Raw genomic sequence first — 27,421 nt, 5'->3', positions numbered from 1 at the left:
AGAGAGAGACCACATTCACATACATTTATTACAATATACTGTCATGATTGTTCTATTTTATATTGTGTTGTTAATCTCTTGATGTGCCTAATTTATGAATTAAACTTTATCATAGTTATGTCCAGGAAAAAAACATAGTATATATAGGGTTTGGTATTATCCACCGATTTAGGCATCCACTGGGGGTCTCGGAACGCATCCTCCACACATAAATAGGGTCTACTGTATAGGTACTTCCAGCTCCCTGCTGCCAGGGTTCTCCTGGTTCTCAGCCCATCCACTAGGGGTACTCTACACTCAATGTGGAGGGAATTCCCACCACACCCTCTTCTCTCCCTCTGATTAACTACACTTTCCCTTTTGTTGATATATAATAGAAGTATTTAACTTATTTACTTAATGTGTGTGTATTTAATATATGCCCTAATCAGCTGTCTCAGTCACATAGCCAGTGCCTGGTGGGCAAGTGAAGCATGCCTTAATCCATGCAGAACTTTGCAACGCCACGAGAAACACGTGCGTCTGACCACAACAACGCAAGCTGCAACCAATAGAAAGGTCTGAGAGTACTTCATTGCCTCTGAAAAATCTACCTCACTGCGTTAGTCAGTGGCTTTATCCCCTGAACCCCAGCCATCGCAGGTCCATCCAGGACCACAATGCACCGGTGGACTTTGAGCCAAAAGGCTGGAACTGTTAGAACTCAAGTTCCCCTTGGATGTGATATGGGAAGGGATGTAAATGAAGGCCAAGTGAAAGATCTCCCAGGCTTTTTTCTAAGACACAAAATGGTAGGTAGTATGTAGAAACATCTACAAAGGTTTCTGTTTTCCTAACTGGATCATGACTGATACACATATGAGTATGTAAGTACCTTCCTTATTTGTTGACACATTTCTTGTCTGTGTTTCCCCCACCCTCCCACTCAAGGTAAGCTCCCTAGGGGCAGGGAGCTTTGTTTACTGCCTTATCTTCTACACTTAAAACAGTGCCTGGTACATACTAGGCACTCAGTCAACATTTCTTGAATAAGTGAATAGGTTCAGGTATTGAAACAATAGGACAGTCCTAGCATCCAGGGAACAGGTAGAAGCTACTGTAGGGAAAATGGTGATTCCATGGGCACAGAGGAGATGAGAACAGGACTGGAGTTTATTGGTCCTAGGAAATTAGCTATTGCAATGGCAAAATGACTGTGAGATGCTCAGCCAGTCTTCGTTTCTTGACATCTTGGGGAGCAATAAGCCATGGCCAACTCTCCAACCAGTGTCATTGGACCTCTGTGCCATTTCACACTTCTGGACAGGACACCACAGAATCCCTGGGCCCTAAACAGAGTCCTGGGCTATTGTGCAAATGGTCTAGGGGACTACCCGTCACTGGTATCTCCTCTGCTGCTCACGTAAGAGGCCTGCAAAGTCTCTGGTGTGGTGGGGAATTATACAGCTTGCATTTGAATTTGCTGCCTTTCCTGAAGCTTAAAATCAGTGCCTCTATCTTCTTGTCCTAGAATTTATAACATCAAGTCAACATAGACGTTCCTGTAACCCTTGATGTCCTTAAACTTGTTGCTCCTTAGATTAGCTTGGATCTGCCTTTGGCCACTCTTGAAGGGGACAGTCTTTAGAGTGATGCTGGCCCTGTGTTGGGGTTTGAAGACTCCAATCCTGCAGCAGAGAAAAGAGAACATCAAATAACGGTAGGCATTATAATCACCCCAAAGTCCTTTTTCACTCAGCAAGCTGGTCTCCCCTTTCCCCGTGTTCTTAGAGCCTTGCCTGGGAGCCTGTGTTCAGAAAGGATAGTGCTGACCCCAGAATAAGACAGGAGTGAAGGCTGAGCACCCCTAGCACTCACAAGACTCTCTGCTGCTTCTTGAAGAGACCGCTTCCTTCCACAGTTAGCACACAGTCTTCAACCTGCTCCGAGAGGGGGTTTGAAAATATCACCTGTATGGAGAGCGGCTGATTCACAATGGCTGCTCCTAGAACCTAAACACAGAAATCCAGGGGAGAGGAAAAAGCAGAGAATTAGTCTCATTCTCCAATTCACCACACTTTTATGGAGGACATATGGGTTGTTGTTAACGTTTTTTAAAAAATGAAATAGAAGAGAAGAAAATATCAGTGTATATCACACAAGATATTGTTATATAAAAGCTTTACTTCATTAATACACATATGGATGTTTGCGTAAAATATTTTACATCACTTGACCCAGCATATGGAAAAGTCTAATGAATTGGGAATCGCCAGTGATGTTTCCTCTGCTCCAAGGATTATATCCAAGTGTGAAATAATCAAGAGCTCAAAGGAGCTCAAAGGAGAATCAAAGGATTCTCATGCATAATTTGAGTACATATAATCTTCTTTGGCACTTTTTGTTTGTTTCTTCTGATTGCAATTCCACCTCATCCCTTCCCTCCCTCTTATCAGTACTGGCTCACTTCTTTTCATACCAGTGTGAGTGAAGAGCTCATTCAAGGCTGTAGAGACAAGGAAGTAGCCTCAGGAAACAGAGGCACTTTGGAAACCCTCCCTGAAACAGACTCTGGTGGCTGGGCTTGCTAGTTGCATCCCAGCAGGGGGCACCACAGGCTCACTTGGCAGAATCCAGGAGGCTGCTTGGCCTTGTGAGACAGCACTGAAAGGAAGGGACCCATGAAATCCTCCCACTCAGAGGACCACAGACCGTCAGGACAGGAGGTGTTCTCAGAGGCCATCTAATCTAATGCTCTCATTTGACAGAAGCAGAGGCCCAGGGACTTGTCCCAGGATGCACAGCCAGGAAACGGCAAATCAAACCTGAGCTGACTTTCAGGCAGCGCTCTCCCTCTACTCACTTGAACACTTATTGACCCTGGGGAAGGCCAACAGTGAGAGGTGGCACAAAAGAGTGATCTCTCCATGGCAGCTGCTCGAGGGCCATACGTAAGGCCTCTAATGGTGCAATAGGATGGAGACCTCACCCAGTGTTTTCAGATAAACCTCCTGATCCAGGTGGGAGGCACCTGGAAGTACTAGAAGAGGCAGAGGAAAGGAAGGAGTGCTCTCCTGAGCAGCCTCTCAGAGGGTTCCACCCCCTCCCAGCTGATCCCGAGAAGCCCGCAGGCCGCTTGCAGGGCTCTTGCCTACATTAATCATGATAGCGGGATAGGTTAAGGTGATGATCTTGTCCACCAGGATCCTCTCTGGACTGCTCTTCTCTTCTCCCAGGGCACTGATGTGGATCAGCTTGTCTGTTGACAGATACTGGCTGTACTTGGAATAGGGGATTTGGCAGGGATGGGTCTTCGCTAGGGAGAGAGCACAAGGATGAGGTGAGGCTAGCTGGGGAAATCAGCTGGGCCTGCTGGATCTAGAGACCCTTTTACACAGAGGAAGAAGCCAACATCTACTGAGCCCCAGTGAAGCAGGTACCAGCTTTTCCGACGGAGAGACTGAGAAGCACTATGGCTTGCCCAAGGTCATTCTGCTGGTAAATGCGAGTGCTGAGGTTCTAACCCAAGTTTGGATGACTAGAAAGCTCAGATTGCCCCCCACTAAACCAGGCTATTTTCCTTGAGGTAGTAAAGGAAGGGGAGGAGGAGGAAACGGAGACAGGAGTGCGAGGGAAGGAGGGAAGGGGAAGAGGAGGAATCTGTGCTGCAGTGGACACTGGGAAGGCTGGTGTCGCAGGGTCTGCCCCAGAACCCTTGTGGCTGGCTTGACCCTACTGGCATTTCTATAACCCACTCTGTGTACACAGAATCCCCAGAACCATCCCCAGAGCCCATACCTTCTTCAGGACAGAGGGTGATGAATGCTGTGTCCTGCCAAAACGGAGGCAGGGGGCTGCCATCATGCAGCAGAGACTGAGCGCTCAGGCTCACTTTCAGATCCTTGAACTGGAGCGACATGTTGAGGGCCAGCAGGACAAACCTTATGTCCTGGCCCATGTTGGGCGGGTCGAGCAGCTGGAATTTCAGGGAGACCTGGATAACATCACTGGGCCGCAGGGAAGGCCTGTGTAGGCTCCGGGGCCTATTCTGGCTCAGAGGCATGGGCTTGGAAGATGGTGAGTTTGCTCGGTAGGGGCCTTCGAACCTTCTAATCTTCAGCTTCTGAAGAGCCTTCAGAAACACCTGCCTCTCCTGGGGGGAACCTGGGAGGGCAGAGACAGCACCATCTGTGGTCCAGGCTGACCCAGGGGTTAAGCCATAGTTGAACATCCTTCCCAAAAGCCCCACCAACACTGCAGAGGTATGAAAACCCTCATTTCCAACAACAAATACTCCCTACAATTCATCAGGTGCTTTCTAAGTGTCAGGCTCTGCTGAGCACTTCACTTCTTTCATCCTCACATTAACGATGAGAGAACTGTATTATTATTTTAATTATTATCATTATTCCATATACAGGTGTAGAAAATGGTGCGCAGAGAGGTCATGTCCGTTGTCCGAGTCACACAACTTGCAAGGGGCAGAGTTCAGGTGAAGACCAAATCCACCCAACTTGAAAATCTGTGCTCATGACCACTAGACTATCTTGCCTTCCCACGGGAAAGATGGTCCACAAATGTGGAGAATAAGCCTCTTAAAGACAACAGGGTATGGTGTGATTTCCTGTTCCAGAACTGAATTATTGGTCAGTTGTAGACTAATTCTTGGAGATTGAGAAACTGAGAAGCCACAGTGGGGGGGCGGGGGGGAATTCAGTCAAGCCGAGTTCCCAGAGCACCCAGACCTCAGTCCTGGGGAGGTGCTGTGGCAGGATGTGCATGCAGGAATACTCTCTGTGCTTCCCTAATAATACAACAGGTGCCTTCACTGAGCACTTACTGTCTTCAGGGCCGAGCCCCACTCCTTTAGTTGTGCGGATACACAACCTCCCCAGGCAGACACCACTTTTGTCCCCTTGTTCTGTGGGTTGTTCTAAGCCCTGATCCAGGCAGAAGAGGATCTTGAGACACTGGCTTCAGTAAAAGTGGACCCAGGGAGATGTGGATCAGATTTAGCTCATTTGTGGTCTGTTCCACTCCCACATCCTATCAGGCTGGGTGGGAGGAGACAGAATACTGCCTGACTGAGCCGTATACTCAGACGCACCGATATACAGCTCCGAAGCCCTCAATTTCACAGCAGAACCCCATGGACCTTGTAGCAAATGCTGTCAATGCCCCATCCATGTCCCCTTGGCACTTGCCATTTCAGTGCCCTCCTGCTTTAATTTCAAATTCTAGCACCTGCTACTACTCTTTGTCTGAAGCTTTCTCTGCCATCAGAGCTGACTCTGCCCATGCATGGGACAGGCCAAAAGTGCTGGGGAATTGACAGTCCCTAGGAGCAGCCCTCAACCCCTGACTGACAGGAGTTGGATAAATAGCCTAGCCCTTTGCCTCTTGGGTGGGATAAATCTGAGGTGGTGTTCTATGCTTTACACCGACTCGCTGATAGGATGGCCAGATTTAGCAAATAAAAATACAGAGCTACTTAATTTGAATTTCCAATTAACAACAAATAACTGGGAACACGGTTAGACTAAACCACTATTCATCCTGTGTTTTCCCTGGCAGAGCTCTCCAGCAGGTGAGCTCCAGCCTGCCCACAGGCTTAATAAGGCAGGCACCCTGCACTGGCTTCCCCTTCCACGTCTCACTCACTCATTCTCCTTCCTTGCAGTAGATCCTTGCCTCTGGATCTGTTTCTGAGCCCCCCAACCAAGATAACCCCTGAGTGGCTGGGGTTATAGGGGTGGTGGACAGTACTACTGGGTTGTGTTCAATGCTTGGCTCTTGCTGTGTAGCCCCTTCCCAGGCTTGGATTCTGAAGCTTCCCACAAAAACAAACCACAGATCCACTTGCCAGCATTCCCAGTGATTACGCATCTAGCCCCTCACCTGCCCTCACACATTCCTGATCTGCCCCTGCTCAGAGCCTTCTCCTCACCCTGCTTCTGGTCCTCACAGGACTGGATATGGCTCACTGGTGGTTAAACCTAGTGGTTGGTCTCCCTCAATTCCCAGGAATTAGCCCCACCTGACTGGCTTAGCTGCCCCTTTGCCCATGCTGGTTTGGGCAATAAGCTCCTGTCAGTTCTCCCACCTCTCAGAACCATCCTCTGCAGGGGGTGGGCGTGGGAGTGAACTTTTGGCCTTACATCAGCCTCAGTGCTGGCTGGTGGTCTGGCCTGTCCTCCAAACATGCAATAAAACACAATTAATTAAACAATAAGTTAAATTAATTAATAGAAGAGAGTTCACTAAATCCCCGCCATCGTCAGTGGGAGGCTGACTTTTTGGGAAGGCGGGGCAAGGGATTCATATACTGTTGGTGAGATGCCTGTCGATGGCCCTACAAACAATGTGAATATCTGTGGAGGCTGGTCACTGGCCTGTGGGACGTGGGGGGGGGGGTTGGCACGAGGAAGTGAGGGACACCTCAAATGGGAACTTAAAACTGAAGAACTGAGGAGATAGTGGACCTGCGTCCTGCCTTGCAGACACCCTCTGGTTCCCCAGGGGCCTGTCCCAGCTGGCTGGAAGGTGCCCTGGGGTAGGGGAAGGTGGCTACCGGATTTGGGCTCTCAGGGGGTCTGGCTCAGTCATACCTTCTTCGTACTTGTAGTTCTCTGTAATGTCATCCCGATCATCACTCTGGATGCTCTTGGTGCTAATAAAATTGCCAACAGAATTCGTGTCCCGGTGAAGTCGCTGCTCTTTCCCTCCATGGACAAGCCAGCTCACACAGTCAGCATTCACCATGGAAAAGACAAAGGCCGTGTCGTAGTTCAGATCCACCTCTCCCTCTTTGATGGCTCTGACCGAGGCAGGGCCGCAGCAGTAGAGGCCTGAAGGAGAACAGAAGAGCCAAGATGGGCCATTGCTGCAGGTCAGGTAGGGGCAGGGGCGGATTCCATGGAAGTGGGTTCCACCTTTCTTCTGGAGAGCCTCACCATTGCTCGTCTCCTGAGGCGTGGCATCCAGCACCTGCCAGCCTCCATACCCAGGAGGGAGGTCCTTTCGGGCCATCCAACACTCATTCCAGACGTGGAAATTCCTGAGGAAGAAGCCAGAGGACGCAGTGTCAAATGAAGCTAAGGGAGAGTTTATCATGCTCCTGTTCCTTCTGGAGCAAGACAACGGATGATGAGCAGATGGACTGCCAGATAGAAAGACAGGCAGGGCACCCCAGGCCTTCAAACTTCTGCGGGTGAGTGGTGATAGCTCTTCTTCCTGTGAGCCTCGACTTGCCCTGAAAGGAACTTTCCTCTGTTTGTGAATAGAGAATGAAGGCTCCCAGAGCCGGCTGAAGTTAAAAGTCCTTCACTCGCTCTCAAAAAGTTCCTCATGGCCCTTTCCTGTGTGTGCTGCTGACCACAGAGAAGCAATCATGGTCCTTTTTGTCTGGAGGTGAGACTTCAGGCCCTCCCATGGTCACAGGCTGAATATTAAATGAAGGTGACAAAGAGGAAATCCTTACCCAGGGCAAAGAGCTCTTGTGATATGAGAATTCTAAACTCAAAATCGTTTTTGGATCCAGCTGTGTCCCAGCCTTAGGGGTGGGGATACTGAGCCCTGGGGCTGGTAAAAGTAGGAGTAGGAGGCATGAGAGGGTAGGAGGCCCATGGACACAGTCCCACCCTACTTTCTGTTGGTGGGGGTTTGCCCTAGAAAATTCTGAAAGGTTGTCTCTCACCAGACAGCATCCTTCTTATTCTCCAAAATCCTGCCCGTGTTGTCATAATACTCATCTATGATTAGGTTTCCATCTGTGTCGTGGCCAGAGTCAAAGTTGGTGATCACACGGGTAGGGATCCCCAGGCACCTCATCACTGCAAAAAGGGCAGAAAATCTTTTGTGGGTTGTGGATTCCTGGATTCCTGAACTTAGGGCGCTGGGCCCAGGGAAATCATTCATTTGTCACCATCAGGACCAAGAAGGAACTGTTTGGGGTACTGGGTTGGTGACACTGACATCCTCCCTCCCCACCTTCCTGAGCTCCTCTCCCTGGAGCTCACAGAAGAGACTCCCTGCAAAGGCTGCTAGTTGCGCTGACAAGCATTGCCAAGGCCAACAAAAGTCTAGCAAGTCAAGGGTTCCCTTGCCTGGGCCAGCAGGGCAGAACAGGCACACCTCCTTTGGCAAGACTCAGTAGCCTGACTGCGTCTCTCTTCTCTTCTGGTTATAAATCTCCATCCTCAAGCCAAATAGCGGGAATGTTTTCCTTCCTGTGGTAAGGAGTGTTGGCTAAGAACATCAGATTCTTAAGCAAAGAGATCTGTGGCTTGGAGTCCCCTTTCTCCATGGGTGTATTGTCTTGGAATCTTCTCAAGGAAAGCATCACAAATCCAGCCAGGAAGGGAAGGAAACTGTGACATAAGCCCAGAAAAATGAGTCTGTACCTGGTGGAGAAATTCTGGGAAGGAGGTAGAATGTTGTCTTTATTCCTGAAGAAGCATTCCTTCCCTGTGCCAGCAAACTTTTCTTTGTCCTCTGCCATGTTTCTCCTCCTCTGCTCTCTTTTAAGAACAGCAATATCCCCCAACCCATCCCACCACCGATGCCCTGGGAATCCCTGACCCCTCAAGCCCAACAGTGATGGCCAACCCAATTCAACCATCATCATCATCAATCAGCGGGCCTGGTGTTGCTTTACATACATCGTCATTTTTTAAAATGTTCATACATTTTAGTTTAAATACTATGTATCTATTTATATTAAACATTTAATTGCTTATAGATTTTAGTTTAGGCTCCTTTTTGTACTTTGGCACAAAGGCTCTCTCCAGGCCAGGGTGTGGACACACCCCTAGATGTAGCCCAGGACAGGGAGGAGAGAAGGCCAAAGGGGAAGCTGGAGTTCTCCTTGGAATGGTAGGTCTGCATAAGGCCAAGGAATGAAAGGAGGGAGTAAGAAGAACTGACAAGCGAGTTGTAGGTGGAGGTGACACAGGACAGCCTCAGAGGGGAGGGTAAAGTTGAGAAGAGTTGCCACTACCTTCAGTAGAGAGACAAGAGTGAGGCAAGAGCATTCAAGTGACTCAAGAGCATCACACAGGCTAGGATTTATGCTAAGATTACAGTCAGGAGGGTGGATAACACTTATAGTAAAATAAGAGAACGTGCCAAGGCGGGGTGGGCAGGGAGAGTACGGAGCAAGCCTCTGTTCTTCAACCTGATGGAGGAGTTCATGAACAGCCACTTGAAGTATCAGTGACGGTGTCAACTCCTGCTCAACATGGCCAGGTGGGCACAGAATAGATGCTCATTAAATTTGTGTTGAAGTGAGTTACCTTTAACCTGTGAACAAGGTTTCTGCAGGCTATCACTCCCGATGTCACAGTACGACATGAGACTCAGTTGACTCTTTCACTGGTAATTTTGTGAAAGCTGAGTCCCTCATAAAAGAAAAACGTATATGGGGTGTGTTTGTGCATGTGCACACACAGGCATGCACACTCACAGGATGATGCTTGGACAAAGGCAGACGAGATCTCAGAGCTGAGAAAGAACTGAAGAGTTCCCAAGGTATATTACACACACCACACTACCAATATGAATTATTATGTCTCTTCACTTCGCCATTTAGCACTTATTCAGTGACAAGTATCAAGCCTCTTTGATGAACCAGGCAGTGCGTTAGATGGAGACTACACAAAAATGAAAGACATTCCTGTTCTCAAGGAATGCAGCTTCGTTTCTGACTGGTAGTAGACACTGTCCTGATGGTGTATTAAAACAGGGAGTCTGTCTCAGGACTGGCCATGAAGGCTTCTAACCAGTTCTTCCCCACCACCACCACCCTGCCTCCTCATGTGGAAATGTAGCTCCATTTTTATGAGAAATTTATGGAAAAGTAGAGTTCAATTTATTTATTTATCGAAATTCATTTATTGAGATTCATATGCTACTATACTTGCATGATTTATGCTGAAGAATACGGTCAAATCCCAGCTAACAGAGTCAAAGTAATTGCATTTAAATGTGATGATTTTTAACATGTTTTCATTCTCCCTAGTGCATCCCTAGATGCACTAAGCTTCCAAGTGGTAAAAGCATCACTTCCTGCTCTTCCTCCCATGTCTTTAATTGTCCCCTATAACAAGATGTTTATATTACTTTGGTTTTTCAGACATGTCATCACAAGGTCATATTTGAACTATTTTCTCTTGTCTGCAATAACAATGAAACCTAAAGTTGCTCTAAAAAATAAAGCCTACTTAAAAAAATTACAGGCATGTAAAGAAGTGGGAAAATATGACCCATAATTAGGAAAAATGTCAATCAATAGAACTAGATCCAGAAATGACAGATAATGGAATTACCTGGCAAGGACCTTAAAACAGCTATTTTTAATCCAATAAATATGCTGAAGAGGAAGTAAAAGAAAACATGGATATAATAAGAAAAATGGAAGATAGAAAAAAAGATCCAGTGGAACTTTTAAAGGTGAAAAATACATTCTATGAAACAAAAACATACTGGACAAAATATTACACAAATATAATAATATACTTTTTTGTGAGAACACATTCAAATACAATGCTACATATTAAACACATCAAAATGTTTCCCTGTCATGGGGGGAGATGAATAGAAATGGGTTAGGAGATAAATGGGAGAAAATCAATTAATCAGTTAATTAATTTTTTAAAAAGAGTGGCCTGAAGCAGCCCTTTTATGATAAATACCATGACATGAGGAGTATGATTAATTTAATTCTAAACATTCCAAGAAAAAAAGGAAGGAAATAAAGTAAAAAAGTGGTAGAGAGGATAGGGAACTGAAATTTGGGGGACAGCTAGAAACGCCTTGCAAACAAGAGCCAGCAAGACCTTTGGAGCCTAAGAGTCAGAGATTAAAACAGTATCAGACTAATTATAATAGTTCACACTTACGTAAAACTAATCATGTGCCAGGCATTTTTCTAAGTGTTTGCCATATATTAACTCACAACCCTGTGAGGGAACATTCCATATAATCTTTGATGTCTCATTAATCAATGGAGAATAATGGTTGATTTGTGTTTAAACCATAGGTTGAGGCAAAATAACACACCAGGGCCTTGGCTGGAAGGAAAGTGTTCAGTAAAAATAATAACAAGAGTTATTGTATTGAAATGAAGATAATGAGGTACTTTTTGGAGGCCTTTATACAAACAAGTGGGAAGAAATCTTAGATTAGTTTTGGGTGAAGAGAGGAGGGCCCAGCCCCAAGCACTCAGCCTCTTCATCTCCACGCCATTTCCCACCATGACTCCCAGCCCAGGGCCCTACTTTACAGAGGAGGGAATAATGCCCCGTACACCTACTCACGGCCACAAGTTCGAGTCTTCCGACCCTCGGCCTCTCACTTCTGCCCCCACACCCACCCCATGCAGCTGTGGGCAGGAGCTGACCAGGACGAGGCACATTCCCAGGGTGCCTGGCTTTTTTAAAAAAAACAACTTTATTGAGATAATTCACACACCATAAAATTCACCCTTTTAGAGTGTACAATTCAGTGGTTGGTAGTATATTCACAGGTTGTACAACAGTCCCCATTATCTAATCCTAGAACATTTCATCACCTCAAAAAGACACTCCATGCCACTAGCAGTCACTTTCCATTCTTCCCTCCCCCCAGCCCTAGGCAACCACTAATCCACTCTCTGTCTCTATGAATTTGCCTGGGCATTTCACATATATGGAATCAAACAGTAAGTGGCTTTTGGACACCTGGCTTTGGGGAGAATTTTCAGGCAAGAGGACATCTCTGTCCCCTCTGTTCCCTTGTTACATATAAGCCTTCCAGACTACTTCACAGACTTCAGCAAAGGGCTGAGGGTCCTGACCTTGTCACAAGTTGTAGACAGCCAGAACAGGAAAAGCCCAATGACTGAGAGCTGTGAGACAGCTGGCCCTGAGCATAGGAGGGGTAAGCCAGGGATTTCTCTGAAATTTTCAAATGGGTTATGAGGTAAATGGGGGGAGGGGAATCAATTAATTAGTACTAGCCAACTAAATAGCTGTCAAGGAAACAACCCATCCAAAAATTGTAACATATTCTTTGATGCATCCAAAGTCTCATTTTTTGGGATTTTTCTTTAAGAAGTTGAAGTCAGTATGTTTGACATTAAAAGGTAATACCAGGAGGCAGAGCTACTTGGGGGAGAATGTACTTGAGTCAGACAAGAGACACTTGGTTACTTTAAGCCTCAGTCTTCTCACCCATGAAGTGATGGTAATGTCATATACTCTGCAGGTGGCTGTGAGCATTAGAAAGAGTGAAAATGCCCAGTGTGTGCCTGAAGAACGGAGGTATGGGGGGTGCTGGATAAATGGCAGCTGCTAGTAATGTTTGTGCAGCATGTAGACTAGTGGTTAGAGCCAGCCAGACCTGGATGTGAGATTAGCTGCACCACTCAATTTCCTCACCTGCAAAATTGAGATGATGATAGAACCTACCTCATAAGGTCATTTGGGGCGATCCCAGCTAATGAGGCGATCCCAGCTAATACTGAACACTCACTATAGCTAGACTCTATTCTAAGCATTCTCCATGTATAAACTCATACAAATCCTTTCAATAATCCTGTGAGGTAGGTACTATTATTTTCCTCATCATACAGCTGAGGAAACTGAGGCATGCGTTAAGTGACTTACTCGAGGTTACTCAGTCAGCTAATGATAGGAGAGTGCTGATATTGGAACCCAGGCAGAGCCCACATGCTTCACCATTACTCTAAGCTGTCAAGCTTTTAACACAATTCCTGGCACAAAGGAAGTTCTCGAAAAACATCACTTATTGTGATTATGAAATAATAATAATAATAATAAACATGCTTTGACAGCTGAATTGGGTTAAGGAGTTTGGTAAATCCCTAACTTTTAGTGGAGGCTAGAGACTGGGTCTTACCCATCTTTGTATCCAACAGTATTTGAAGCACAGTGCCTAGCATAGAGTAAAGACTCAATAAGTGTTGTTGGATGAATGAATGAATTTTTCAAATTCATATATTTATTAATAGACAATATGGTAACCCTTTTGGGGAAGTCCAGTGCTGGCTGAGCTGCAGATAGACCAGCCCCCATTTGACCCACTTTGCCCAACCCTTTGCTTTCCAGGTTACTAAAGGGCCATGACTCTCATAAACATTTTAATTGATTTGCTCTCGTTACATAATCTGCATTCACTGGCTCCACCTCTGTCATCAGCAAACATCCAGACAACCACACCCAAACCCCTGGCCCTCTCCTACACACACATACACCTGGCCCATCAGACTAGGCTTTTCCATGAGCAGGAAGGTTCCCTCTCTATCATTCATAAGATCAATCCATTCTCTGTCAATCTTATGCCTCCTCCCTGGATGACTCAGCCATCCCAGTTCACTCAAATGTCCACGACTCTGGGTGTCAAAGCTGTCAAATTCCCGATTTCATATAAAAACAACAACAGCAACAACAAATACAAAATAGAAAAACAGAAATTATTTGAGCAATCAAAGCATCCAACTCAAGATGGGGCTGTGCAGCTGCAGGGCTGAAGCAGCTCAGGATTCCTCCTCACCAACCCATGGTCACGCACTGTGGGTGTTGACAAAAGCCTCCATGTGCCCTTGGAGAGAGGCCTGGCCTTTGCTCAGCAGCCCAGGGCTCTCTAGGCTTGTTCTAAGAGCCCGAAGCTGGGCCCAGCACACAGAGTACACCAGGGAATTTATACGCAAAAGGCCCCAGTTCTCCATAAACAGCAAGTTGTGAGCAGATCTGGCCTCCCTGGATTGGACTAGAGAGTACTGTGAGCAAAAGCCATACTTGGCCTATTTCCCCAGGTAACAATAACAACTTCCTGATTGTGACCCAAGTTAGGTATACAGATACGCATGCAGAGAGGCTGAGAGCTGGCCTAGGCATGGGGGCAGGGTGAGGGTGAGGTCCAGGAGCAAGAGTTTAGTCCTGGGTGAGGCAGAAGGCCTCCTCCTGCTACCTCCAGTGCGTGACTCATTTCCAGGTTTCAGTTTTCTCAAGATTCACCTGCCACTTCCTTCTACTTACTCCTCTTGCCACATGCAAACCAAATTCCCTTTGCCTTCCTTCCCCTGTACCTATATTTTAGCTTTTCTCCTACTAAGGTTCCATCTACTCCCTATCTGAAAAGCTGATCTCCCTCCACCGCTAATTCTGTGGCTTGAGCCAGGCCTCCAGGTCCTCTGAACTTGTGACAACTCCAAATTCAAGGTCACCATACTTTGGCTGCATCTTGCTCTGGCCCCATACCACTGCTCAGATGCACATTTCCCTCTCATTAGAACATCATCATTAAGACCATTCTCTATGCTAGTTAGTTTGTAAGTTCTTTAATGACTTGGCCTCTCTTCTCATTCCTATCTTGCACCAGACAATAGTTAGCCAGGTTCTTAGGGATATTCTGTTAGATTGTTCACACTCAGAAGAAGGGAAGGATGTCAGGTTCTGGCAAGTGTGCGATTTCTGCCTCAGAACCATACTCTGAAATAAGCCTGAGGTTAGTAATGAGACATTTTTGTTGGAAAGGGCTTCCTTCCAAATGTCCTTTGGTGGGAACTGGGTGAGATTAGGACCAGAATTATTTGGAGGGCTAATACGTGAGCCATTGCACTTTTTGGTATGTTCATGGGGACCTTTCTACTCCTTACCTGTGCACATGATGGCTGCAAAGACCCAGCACTGCCCATAGCACACTGGCTGGCAGCCTGTGGCATGCCACTGCCTCAGGATGGCCACACTGCCAGTCCACTCGGCAGGGTTGATGCCATCTAAGTAATCCTCACTCCATTTTCCATTGAGCACCCCACTGTCATCATTGCTGTTGATCTGAAAAAAACCCATATATAGAAGAATTAGAAGAATCCTTTTCCTCGACAAGATGTGAAGTGTGGGCTGCCTTGCAAGGCCCATGGGCCTGAGACACAGAGGAGGCTTAGATCTCATTTGACCTGGGAACTTCCAGACCTGCTGGAGTAAGGGTCAGAGTAGGAAGCTGGCTATTCTGACTTGTGCTCCACTGTTAATTAGTTTATTATTCTACTTCTACACACACCCTTAACCCTCATTTCCCCATCCCCTGCAAAGCTAGAGCGGGGCTCTGGGAGATTTTGAAAATACTTCAGAGCAAAGGAAATTTAGAAACAATAAGACCATTTCACAAACCAGAGCTACACTCAGTGCCTTTCCCAAAACATGCAATTTGGAAGTAATAGAGGTGATGGCCCACACCCAGCTATTTCAGAGCTCAGTTGAGAAAACCTGTTAGCCACATTCTTTTATCAAGCCTTATCCAAAATGGCTTTGCAAGAGGGCTTGTTCCTCTCAACTCTTCATTTCCTCATTGCAGGGGGCAGCTGTGAGTGGGCTGGGCTCCCCTGGCATAGCTGCCTCCCTCCCTGGACACACCCTGGGTGGGCAAAGCCAGACCCAAGCTCACCATGGCAGATACCACTCTGCTGATGTAGACGGGGTTTCCCCGTAGGGCACAGTCTGTGGCTGGGTCAACCTGGAAATTCAGGCTCTTGTCTAGCAGCTCCAGACAGATGTCTATGATATTCTCTTCAAACTGGAAGGGGAAATGCAGAGAGGCAAGACACCCATGCTTGGCACATGTAGATATGGAAAGAAATACATGAACCAGCCCGCCCAGCTCTCCGATGGTGTGTATTTGTGGAATGCAAATCCATTTCGAAGGCAACTGTGTCCAGTAGCATAGCTATGAACTGCCTCCTGGGCAGGTACAGGGTCTCCAAGCTCTGTGGTCAGTTTGTATGTCACCCAGTTTGTATGTCCTGAATATAAAATCCCTGGAGTTTTTTCCAATGTGTCTGACTGGCTGAAAAATCTGTTTCTTCCTCTTCTCTCCTCAATCCCCACACGCTTGCTGCTCTTGGGATGTTCTTGCTAAAAGCACATTGCTTCTCCTTCTACCCCCACCTGCTGACCCAGCTCATCATTGGCAGCTACTGCTGAGGTGATGGCGCCAACTTGCCACAGTGCCTGTGGACTGACTAATAGCACGTGAGTTACGGAAACTTCCCACCCAAGGCAGGCTGACTCCTGTCCGTCAGGCTGGGTATGAACGCCACTTCTGAGGCCTTCCCTGAGCCTGAGTCTGGTTTAGCCCTGGCTATGTCTCTCCTCAGACTCAGTTATGATGATGTAGCCAAGGCTTGTCTTCCCTGCCTGAGTGTATGCTCTGTCTTTCTCCAGGTCTTCTCACAATCATACACCTGGCACAGTGCTCAGCGCATAGCAGGGACTCTATGCATCTTTGTTGAATGAGAGTAAATGAATGCAGTAATTCCATGTAACACTGGGCAAAAAACAGGGTTAGGAAGCTTCTCTGATCCATCTTCCTCAGGGGACAGTTAGATCAGTTCACTTTTCTACTTTAACATGTTCAAAGGCCCCTGTGGCCTACAGAATAAAAACTCTAACCTCCTCTACAAGGCACGTAAGACCCTCCCTGATCTGGCCCCCTTCTAACTCTCTCGTCCCCTGTCTCCATACCCTCTGCCTCACCAGTTTTCCTCCAGCGACATCAGGTTCCTTGTAACCCCTGCAGCAGGCCAAACTGTTTCTCACCTTTGTGTCTTTGCTCATCCTTCCCTCTGCCTGGGATATTTTTCCTGCCTTCTTTCACTTGGCTAACTCAGTTCAAGCATCTCCTCTTCCAGGGGGCTTCCCTGACAGACCCATGCCCAGCCAAATGCTCTTCCTCCAGGCTCCCAGAGCAACCTGCACTTACCTGGCAATCTTTATACATCCCACTGCATGATAAGCGACCTGCTTATGTGACTGAGTCCCCACTACATTGTGGGCTCAGGGACAGTATTTAATTCACGTTTCTATCTCTAGCACCTAGAGCCCTGCCTGGCACTGAGTAGGCATTCAGTATATGTTCACTGAATAAGAGAGTCGGGGAAGACCCAGGGCTTAGAAAACAGCAACAGGTCCCTTCTGTTTCTCACAGAAGACAACAAACCCCTGTCTGGGCACTCTCTAGGACTCCCATCTGCCTAAGCTGAGTGGAGAGATGGGGATGTCAACGGGGGCCCATTGAGGCTGCCATGTCTCATCTAGACTATACCCTCCTGGGAGGCCTAGGTTGGGCCTGAGGTCACATGTATTGGACAAGTCCAGGAGAGGAACCCATATGGAACTGATATACGCCTTCACAAGCACCCCCAGGATTTCCCAGCTGACACCCCTTCTGGGTAGCCAGGGCTGGTTCTCTTCCCCTGAAGTTTCCAGTGCCGGGGCTCAAGAACCCTCTTCCCTGGACGGGTTCTGGACTCCTTGGAGCACCTGCTATAGGCTGAGCTTTACATGGGAGACGAGCTTTTAGCAAGGTAAGAGTTGCAGAGCTTTGCGGTTAATATGATGCTATTTTTACAAATAAAACCACATGTTTCCACATGTGTGGAAAACAAAATGTAGAGGAACATATGCCACACTGGAAACACAGTTAATAAACAAAAAAATCATGGCTGTTGTCACTGTTGTCCCTTCATCCTCACCCTCAGACTCTGTGGAATTCCTGGTGGGGGAGAGGGCGTACTTTTAGCATCTCTTCCCTCTCTAATCCTGTTGTCCAAATCAGACATGATCAGCAAAGAACAGCTTCCAACTTTCTATGACTGCTCCTCTAGCTCTCTGGGGTCACATCTCACATCTTCCTGGTGCCATTTAGTTCCCATTTGTCAGCAGTTCTGGGTGAACCTCGCATGAAGGGCATCCACCCACCCTCCTCCTGCTCCCTTCTCCCCTGGATGGGCCATGAGTGGGGCTGATACTTACCTGTCCATAGTTCCAGGGGCAAGGGCGAATCCAGTTCTTGTTCCCTTGGTAGATGAAGCCATAATCATTCATGACATACTCCTGCCTCTGGGGCTCACTGTCCAAGTAGACAGCGTCCCCTAGGAATCAAAGTGGGAGGACACAAAGCAGAACAGTCATCTTGCCCTTCCTGCCCCATTTGCACCCCCAGAAGGCTCAGTCCCATGGAAAGTGAGCTCTGAGGAGGGCACTGGGCAACAGCGTGAGGGGCAGCAGTAAGCTCAGCTCCTCAACACCAGCCACAGGCTCAGTGTGAACATCAGGTGGAACAGTAAAAATTTATCTTTAGTGGAATTTCTTGGTTTGCAAAGCACATTTACATCCTAGCCCCATTTTAAGGTTGAGGAAACAGGCTCAGAGTAATAAGTAACTTGCCCAAATCACACATAAGTACGGAGTGAAATTGAACGCAGAGCCCACATGGCTCCATGTCTGTGCTCTTTCTGCCATACTCAACTAATCCTAGTTGGAAAAAAGCGAATCAGAATTTAGGGGTTGGCATTGACCTCGTCGTTCCTTTTGTAGGAATTTAATCTAAGGGAAAGCATTTAGGAAGTACACAAAGATTTAGGTACTAAGCTGTCCATCTGAGGGCTGTTTATAACACTGAAAAGCTGGAAACAACCTAAATGCCACACTCTTGGGGACCGGTTAAATAGTTACCTCCACCACGGAAGTCTGTACACTATTAATACAAGGACGTAAAATTGTATATATAAACATAGAAATTTCATATAATCACACACATGTATGCATATATGCATAAATATGTATTTGATTAAGCATAGAACATTTTTGTAAGGTTATACAAGAAGATGCTAACAGGATTTCCTCTGGAGTATGGAAGTTGGAGATTAGGACAGGTTTTATTTTTCACTGTCTTACCCTTTACTCCATTTCACAATGTACTTAATACTTTTACAATGGAGAAACTTGAGTTAACTTTAAAAGTCATGGTAAAGGTAAATGTTAACAGTGGTCAAATTTAATTGCAATAGTTTTCCTATTAAGTAAAGATAATTTTAAATTTCTAGATAAATACATAAATAAATAGCAAGTTCTCCCTGCCCTGATGGTGATTGGGAGTAGATGCTGAATGCATGGGATTGGGGTGGTTTGCAGGTTTCCAGGGAGCAGGTTCTAGAAATCCCTGAGCTTGGCTCTCTGTGGCATGGACAAAGGGGCAGATGTAAGGGACTCCCACTCAGAATCCCTGCCTTACCTGGGCACCAGGGATTGAAGAGCAGAATGAACTCCCCGAGCTGGTAGGCTGTGACAGACCCCTGGAAGGAGTCAATGTGAACCTTCAAGAGGTACCGCCCCACGGCTGCCATGGGAGGAGCACACAGGCTCACGTCCAGGGAGGCGGCCCTGTTGGTCTCCAGCGAGGCCGTCCAAAGGCTGGGACCACCACCACCTGCCATGCTGAACACGGCCCGAGTCCCCTTAGCCAGGTCTGGCAGCAGTCCTAGGAAGGAAGCAGAGCTGAGGCTCCCTGAGGTGACCTCCCAGCCCCCAAGAATTACCCCCAGCACATACACACAGCCCTGTGTGCCAGCAGGGATCCTCACCAGTCTCAACCACAAAGATGATGTTGTCCAGGCCAGGCTGGAAGCCCCGGTTCCGGAAGTACAGAGTGATATGGAAAGGCTGGCCCCGGCGAACGAGGAGGCGCTCCGAGCTGATCTCCTCCGTGTGGTGCTGCATGTTGTTCCAGGGGCTCTGGAAGTCTGTGGCGGACAACTCCAACCCTGCCATGGCGCCGCCTGGGGCAGATGGAAGAGCAGGGTTATGGAGCCTGGGCTGACCCTGACCACCACTTACTAGTTGTACAAACTTGGGAAAGAAGCTTAGCCTCTCTGAGCCTCAGTTTCCAAGTCGGTAAAGGAGAATCCATAATACCAGCCTTACAGAGTTGATATGAGGACTAAGTGAGGCTCTGTGCATGCAAGTGCCTCTTTCTGACTTCTTTTATCCCTTCTTTCCCTGCTTCTCTGACCTTCTGTTCCTTCTTCCCTTACACCCTCCTGGAGGTGCATGGTTTTTTTCTCTCTGTCCAACTCCTTCTGGAGGCCTGGCCAAGTTTGATTGTTCCCTTCAGTCTAGCTTGTCCTCAGATTCATGCCAGCATCCACTTTCTTGGACACAAGTTAAGAGTTTCACTTGCCTCTGTACCAGCCTCCAGATCTAGGAGCTAGTCCTGGGGTCAGCTGCCCCTAGGCTAACTGTTACTGGGTTAGCTGCTGTGCTCTTAGCAATTTGCTGGCCTCTGACTACCAATAATGCCCAGTGCTTTGGTAGCTGGAATGCTGAGGACAGTCAAAGAAATGCCCACTCCTACTCAGCCTTCTGCAGCTCCTGCTAAGACACGGATTGACCTCACTACTTTCCAAGTGTGCCTCCCCTAGAACGCACCATTTTTGACCTCTCCATGTTTGACCATGTCCTGCCATGGTCACCAGGCACCTGGGCCTACATCTTTTAAATCACAATTCGCTCATCCATCTCCTTCTCAGTCTATATCTATTCACGTGTTATAAGTCCCTTCATTCCTTCTGTTATATTGTCTGTGGTGTCCATCTGTCCCTTTCCATGTGTACATAACTCTGACCTTCTCACCCCACTCCCAGTGATTGTAACAGCCTTCAGCAGGTGTCCTGCTTCCTGTCTCTCCACACCACCCACCCTTATCATTGCCAGATTGCCTTTCCTCAAGACAATTTGATCATGCTATCATTTGCTTTAAAAGTTCTGAGATCCCCTACAGCCCACCATACAGAAGGCACACTCCTTAACCTGACACTTACGACCCTCTATACCAGGCCTTAACTTACACTTGCATTCTCACTTCTCACCACTCCCAGTATGGACCTTCTCCTCCAGCCAATCTATCCCCAAGCAAATGGAAACCTTCCCTGTCCATGTATTTTGATCCTGCTATAGCCCCAACTCAGAATGCCCCTTTACTATCTAACCAAATGCCACCTGTCCTCCAGTTGGCATTCAAAACCCACCCTCATGAAGTCTGTCCCAGTTGGCCCACCCTTCTTCCCATTTCCAACTGAGCTACAGCACTTAACTGCCTCACAGAGAACCTTAACTACTTAATTCACAAGTTAATATCATGCTCATTTGTTCATTTACATCAACAAACTTTTACTAAGAGACTGAAATGTTCAGATATTTTTGTAGCTATTTTTTTGTTTATCTTCCATCACTCGATGTAAGCCAATGAAGATAGAGACCTAGCTGTTTTGTCTCAGCTGTATTTAAAATTTAAGAAATATGAACCAAAGTGTTGACAAAATCCAATATTCCTTCATGACAAAAATACTCAACAAACTAAGATTAGAAGGAAAGTTCTTCAACCTGACAAAGGTATTTATGAAACACCTACAGCTAACACCATACATAATAGTGAAAGACTGGATGCCATCCCCTCTGAGATAAGGAAGAAGATAAGAACGTCCTCTCTCACCCCATCTAGTCAACACTGTGCTGGAGGTCCCACTAGGATGGCTGTAACAAGTGTTGGGGAGAATACATTGCTGGTGGGATTGTAAAGTGGTGCAGCTACTTTGGAAAACTGTCTGGCAGTTCCTTAAAATGTTAAACATAGAGTTACCCAGCAATTCCACCCCTAGCGCTCACTCTTTTACCCAAGAGATTGAAATACCCAACAGATTGAAAACATATTCACACAAAATCTGTACATGAATGTTGATAGCCCAAAATGGAAGCAACCCGAATGTCCATCAAACTGACTAATGGATGAATAAATGTGGTATAGCCATATAATGGAACATTATTCAGCCATAAAAAGGAATGCTGAATACAGTATAATATGGATGAAAGCTGAAAACATTATGCTAAGTGAAAGAAGCCAGACACAAAAGGCCACATATTATGTGGTTCAATTTATGTGAAATATGTACACTCGGCAAATTCATAAAGACAGAAAGTAGATTAGGGTTTACCAGGGGCTGGAAGGAGGGGGAAATGGGGCACGACTGCTAATGGGTATGGGGTTTCCTATAAAAGAAATATAAGCATAATGGTCAGTACATTGTAGGTATTAAAAAATGTTTGCCAGGTTGAATAAAAGTCTCTATCTTTTGCATAATCACCTAGTACTTATTTCAGATTCAATGAACACTTTCTTGAGGGCCTGATTACTATGTGGTAGGTACTGTCCTAGGTACCTTAGGACAGTTATCTCACTGAGTCCTCACCACAACAATGGAGGCATGAAATGTTATGTCATCCACACTTGGAGTTGAGAAAACCAAGGTTCAGGCAAATTAAATGTCTTGCCCAAGGTTAAACCTAAGGTGATTTGCCCAAGTCCTGTGCTTTTTCCATTACCCAACAGCTGCTGCCCGTTGCTGGCCTTCACTCGAGTTCAGAAAGGACATCTGACACACTGCAAGCTGGAAAAGCACCTGACTATTTCCTAGTAGTGGTAAAAGAAGCTCATCCCTTTGGGAGACAAATTGACTAGACATAGATTGTTAACTGGCCCCGATTTAGGTTGGGCACATGACCCAATCTACTCAATAGGAGTGGCAGCATCTGCCTGACAGCAAGCAGTGGGGCCAAAGCTCATCCTCTGGATGCATCCTGTGTCTAATTAATCTCTCCCTATAACACAGGGATTATTCTTCAGCCCAAACACCAGACATTCAAATAAGAGGTACTGGGCATATTTGTTCTCCTTGATATACAGGAAGAATGGGATGAAATGATCAATAAAATAGAAAGAAAATTATAGGAAGTACTTCTAAAGTAATCTCAGTATCTGTCCTAGACACTCCCACACAAGCACAAAGAGGCAAAAATAAGAATGTGCACTGCAACATTGTTTGTATAACTGAAAAATGGGAAACAACTTAAATGCCCATCAATAGGGGACTGAATAAATAAAATTACATACACCCATAATATGAAATACTATGCAATGTGGAAAATACTGAGGTAAATCTACAGGTACTGAATGGCATTAATAGAGCTCCAAGACATACTGTTGAGTGAAAAAAAAATCAAGTTGTACAAAAATATGTGCAACACAATGATATCATAGATATACCCCCCAAAAAAAGAACTCACACATGCTAATATTATGTATCACATTGAGTGTGTGTGTGTGTTTGTGTGTGTGTGTGTGTGTGTGTACCCAGCAATTCCACCCCTAGTGCTCACCATATATATATATATATATATATATATATATATATATATAAATGTGTGGACAAAAAACTGGTAACAGTGGTTTCTCTACAGATAATACTGGGGTTGAGGTGGTAGTAAGGGGACTGTAGCTTTATCTGAAAATATTGTTTTATATTACTCCAACTATGTATTGGTATAGTTAAAAATTATAAAAATGTAAGCATAAAAATTTGAACACAAAACATATTAAATGAAGGTGAGGCTGTTACATTTGTAGAGGTTTTAGCTCGTTCCTATAAACGGTTTCAACTAACCTTTTAATCTTCATAATAGCTCTTTCTAGAAAAGGGGAGTTGATACGGAGAGAAGGGTAGTGGTGGGAAGATTAGCTAAGATGAGGAACAGAGCCTCTGAAGTGGGGAAAAGAAGAGAAAATACAAAAATTCAGAGAATTTTAGAGCTGGAAGACAACTTTAAGATTATCTGGTCCAATTCCCCTCATTTTTCAGGCATAGGAGCTGGGAACCAGAGAAGTGACTTGTTCAATGTCAAAGGGTCAACTAGTAGAAGAGAAGAGCAGGAACCCTGACCCCTTCATCCCTGGCCCTGCTCTGTCCGACCAGGCTATGGAAGCAAGCATGTTGGCACGCAGCTGTTTGGCTGTTTACCTGCTGGCATCTACCTTGTCTCCTGGTTCTCAGGCTATCAACAAATCCTGAGGTTCCTGGGGTTTCTCCTTTTTCTACTCCATTCTTTATTTATACTTCTCTTCCTCTGAATTCACCCTCTCTTGACATCGCACAGTCAGTCTGTGTTCCCTGTCCCTAACCATCAGCAGCCCCATGGGCCTCCCCTACCTTGAGCCATGGTGACTGCCTCTGGTTCCTGGGCTGCTCCCCACAGAACACCTGGATAGCCTGGAGCTTCAGGAAACTGGTCCTGGAGTGTCTGTTTCCCTTTCCATCCCCAAGACTCCAGGAGACACCGAAGGTGGGGCTGGCTACAGCACTGCCACCTGCTTACTGGGCAGATCACAACTGGTTTTCTTACTTGCCCTCAGGTTTTTCTTGGCAGTGTTGCTCGTCTAAGATGAAGTGTGGCCCAATGAACTGCCAGGGGCTTGTGCCGTGGGGCCTCTGATAGCTTTTGGGCGATGGGGCATTCACTGCCAGGTGCTGTGCTGTAGTGGGGGGCCATGTGGGAGAGATGAGCTGACAGGGCCTCTAGGGGGATGGAGAGGGGCTGCACCCCTACAGGGAGGAATGTCAGGGTCCCAAGACTTCAGCTCACAGCTGAGAGAGCCTCTTAAGCCTAGAACGATGCTCAGCACAGGAGCCCTCTCGTTGATCCTGGAAAGTCACTTCCTGGATATCAAATGCAAACAGAGCCCATTCGGGATCACCTTGATATGATTTTTTTGTATTTATTTTTTGGTGGAGGTATTGTCTTGGGTGAGACCTGCCAGGTCCCGGGCAACTCTCAAATAAAAGCACTAAAGGAAGAAAACTTGGGAAGATTCATGGAGGAGTTTTGGAAATAGGTGAGAGGGTATGGATGCCAGTGAGTGACCTTGATTCTAGTAAGAAAAGTACAAGTCCTTTGGAGTGAGTGTGTAAGGGAGAAAGGAACAGATGGGAGAAGAGAGAGAGAAAGAAAAGGGAAAGGCTCTTCATAGGGAGTGGGTGAGACACTCTAAAGGACCCTCAGTCACACCTACCCTGCCTTTCCCTCCTGTGGGACATTTTCTGTGTCCCTCTGCCTCCTGGGTCCCTTATCCTCTCTACTCAGGAACATCAGTCACCAGCTTCCATCCTCATGTCTTTTCAAATCTCTCTGTCCCCAGTCAGATTTTAAAGTGTGTGTATACATGCACATATAGAATTCACTGCTTTTCACACCCTCACCCTCGTTTCCTGTTTTTCTTAAAGCCATTTTTTTAGTTGGCGAGAGGAGATATCTGAAATGTCAACTGGAAAATTAGAGATGGCTAATATCCTCATGCCTCTGGGAGGCCCAGCAGAAAGCCTGCCCACTGTTCCTCCTCCAGTGACACAAGTGACACAGCCAGGCAGTTTTGCGCCACCAGACAGGAGGGGCAATGACTAAACAAAGGAGGACCGGGCGCTCTGCAAATGGAACAAGGTTTCAGATTTCTGCAGGAGCCAGCCCAGGAACCAGGTCTCCAGTGGGTGGACAGGGAGCCACCCGGAACACAGCAGTGACAAAGCAGTGACAGAGCCACACAGAAATGCCCATACCAGTTAATGGGTACGGGTGTACCTGGCACACAGGGTGGAGTGCGGGTGTGCAGACTCCTGCCTTTCCTGCGAAAGCAAAATAAATACAGAACAGAGAGGAGGAGGAAAAGGCGGAGGCGAGGCTGGTGAGAGGAACAGAGTGAACCTGTAGTCACTGAGCAGGTGAGGAACAGAGGACGAGGGCCACACCTGAGAACCCACGGGAGGACATGCTCCTTCACTGCGTTTCTGGATCCTCTACATTTTCCATGATGGAGAGGTGTCAATTTGTAATAACTTCATTTTTCGTTTTTTTATTGAGATATAATTGATATATAACATTGTGTAAGTTTAAGGTGTACAACATATTGATCCGACACATTTGTATATTGCAATATGATTACCACCATTAGCTAGCACCTTCCTCAGGTCAAATAATTATTTCTTTTTTGTGGTGAGAATATCAACTTTGAAATACATAATACAGTATTGGTAACTATAATCACAACACGGTGCATTCGAGCTCTAGAACTTACTGTTTTTCTGAGTGGAATTTTATATCCTTTCACCCAAATCTCCCCATTTCCCCCATCCCTAACCCATGGTGACCACCACTCTACTCTCTGTTTCTAGGAGTTCAGCTTTTTTAGGTTCCGCATACAGGCATACCTCGTTTTATTGTATTTTATTTTATTGAGCTTCACAGATGTTGCATTTTTTACAAAGTGAATGCAAGACCTTCCACCAGCAAAAAGACTAAGACTCGCGCTATTGCACTGGTCTGGAACACAACCCACAATATCCTCAAGGTATACCTGCATGAGTGAGATCATACAGTATTTTTCCTTCTCTGTCTGACTTTTCACTTAACATAATGCCCTCAATGTCCATCCCTGTGGTAGCAAATGGCAGGACTTGCTTCTTTCTCACAGCTGCATAATACTCCTTTGTGTACGTGTTACATCTTCTTTGTCCGTTAATCCGTTGGCACTTAGGTTGTTTCCATATCTTAACTATTGTTAATAATGCTGCGATGAACATGGGATGCAAATATCTCTCTGAGATAGTGATTTTATTTCCTTTGGATAAATGCCCAGAAGTGGAATTGCTGGATCGTATGGTAGCTCTATTTTTAACTTTTTGAGGAACCTCCATACTGTTTTCTATAATGGCTGAACAAATACACATTCCCAACAACAGTGCACAGGGTTCCTTTTTCTCCACATCCTTACCAACACTTGTTATCTCTTGTCTTTTTGATGATAGCCATGTAATGATAACTTTAAAAAACACAATGAAGGGAGTCGAGGGGAAGTCCAGAAAGATATATGGCAAAATGTTAGCAGAGATTTCTTCTGGGATGGGGGAACTATCAGTGATTTTTCTTTTGTTTCTTTTCACTTTTTCTGTTTTTTCCAAATTATTTAGAATGAGCATAAATGATCCTGAGAACCACAGGAAGAAAATACAAAAGAGTAGCTCTCTGTCTTTAAAAGAACAAAAACAAACAATGCAAAGGAAGAGAGGCTGGGGTCAGTTAGGGTGACTTGGAGAGGTTGAAAGACTAGGGGGAGTGAGAGAGGGAAAGATGGGGTCAGGGAAACCGAGGGCCTGTTTTGGGGAGCAGCCAGCTACAAAGTGCTCCCCAGTTATCCTGGGGGTCACCCTGAGTGGGGCTGGCCCAGCTGTCCCTATGCTCTCAGGCCAGCAGCAGAGAAGTCCTGCTGGGCAGCTTCTGGCTGGTCTCCATAGCACCACAGGGAATGTCCTCCCAGCACATCCAAGCCTCCTCCCCACACCTGCCTCCAGCCTCTGCCTGCGGGCTAACTAAGGCAGTTTAGATGGAGAGATGGTGATCCTTGATTCCAGAGAGGCTGATTTAGAGGGATCATGTTGGGCTTATTTTGTGCATGGGCCCTTAAAGGAGAGAGAAGACAGGAAGAGCAGGAAGGGCCCAGCCACACAACAGGCAGCCAAGCCAAGAGGACCAGCTAGAAACAATATGTAGCTTGTTCACACAGAAGAGGCAACACCAGTGACCAATAAAGACATCTTTATTGTCTCTTCCCAAGAAGCACAGTGGTTCTAACGGAGCTTCATTCACCCCCAGGCAAGCCGGAAAGAGGACAGAAGGAGCAAAGATAAGACCACACCTTTAGGAGTAAGGTAAGGCAGGGAGGGGCTGGG

The 27,421-nt window shown here is 46.3% G+C and overlaps 2 protein-coding genes across 5 annotated transcripts in view; one reads left to right on the top strand and one right to left on the bottom strand.

Annotated features, from left to right (window-relative positions):
• The window catches only part of CCNDBP1 (cyclin D1 binding protein 1), a 68,595-nt gene that overhangs the window by 33,518 nt on the left and 7,656 nt on the right, over positions 1–27,421 (top strand). For 2 of the 4 annotated variants that reach the window (XR_012494772.1, XR_012494770.1), the window contains exons 11-12: positions 1,580–1,699; positions 27,345–27,400. The gene's annotated coding sequence lies outside the window, so the exon portion shown is untranslated. The remainder of the gene's footprint in view (positions 1–1,579; positions 1,700–27,344; positions 27,401–27,421) is intronic. The other 2 variants (XR_012494773.1, XR_012494771.1) reach the window with 1 other exon arrangement.
• On the bottom strand, positions 4–23,981 carry TGM5 (transglutaminase 5). Its single transcript, XM_019725377.2, has 13 exons — positions 23,855–23,981; positions 19,400–19,594; positions 19,051–19,296; positions 17,790–17,908; positions 15,424–15,552; positions 14,636–14,813; positions 7,676–7,811; positions 6,933–7,036; positions 6,588–6,827; positions 3,778–4,143; positions 3,135–3,295; positions 1,858–1,991; positions 4–1,667 (listed from the first exon to the last, which is right to left on the bottom strand). Exons 1-13 carry the CDS (start codon positions 23,862–23,864, stop codon positions 1,514–1,516), a joined length of 2,172 nt encoding a protein of 723 aa, XP_019580936.2. The 5' UTR covers positions 23,865–23,981; the 3' UTR covers positions 4–1,513.

This window comes from Rhinolophus sinicus, linkage group LG03 (genome assembly GCF_036562045.2).
Source record: "Rhinolophus sinicus isolate RSC01 linkage group LG03, ASM3656204v1, whole genome shotgun sequence".
In the NCBI taxonomy this organism is placed as follows: domain Eukaryota; kingdom Metazoa; phylum Chordata; class Mammalia; order Chiroptera; family Rhinolophidae; genus Rhinolophus; species Rhinolophus sinicus.
This window is presented reverse-complemented; position numbering and strand designations above follow the sequence as displayed.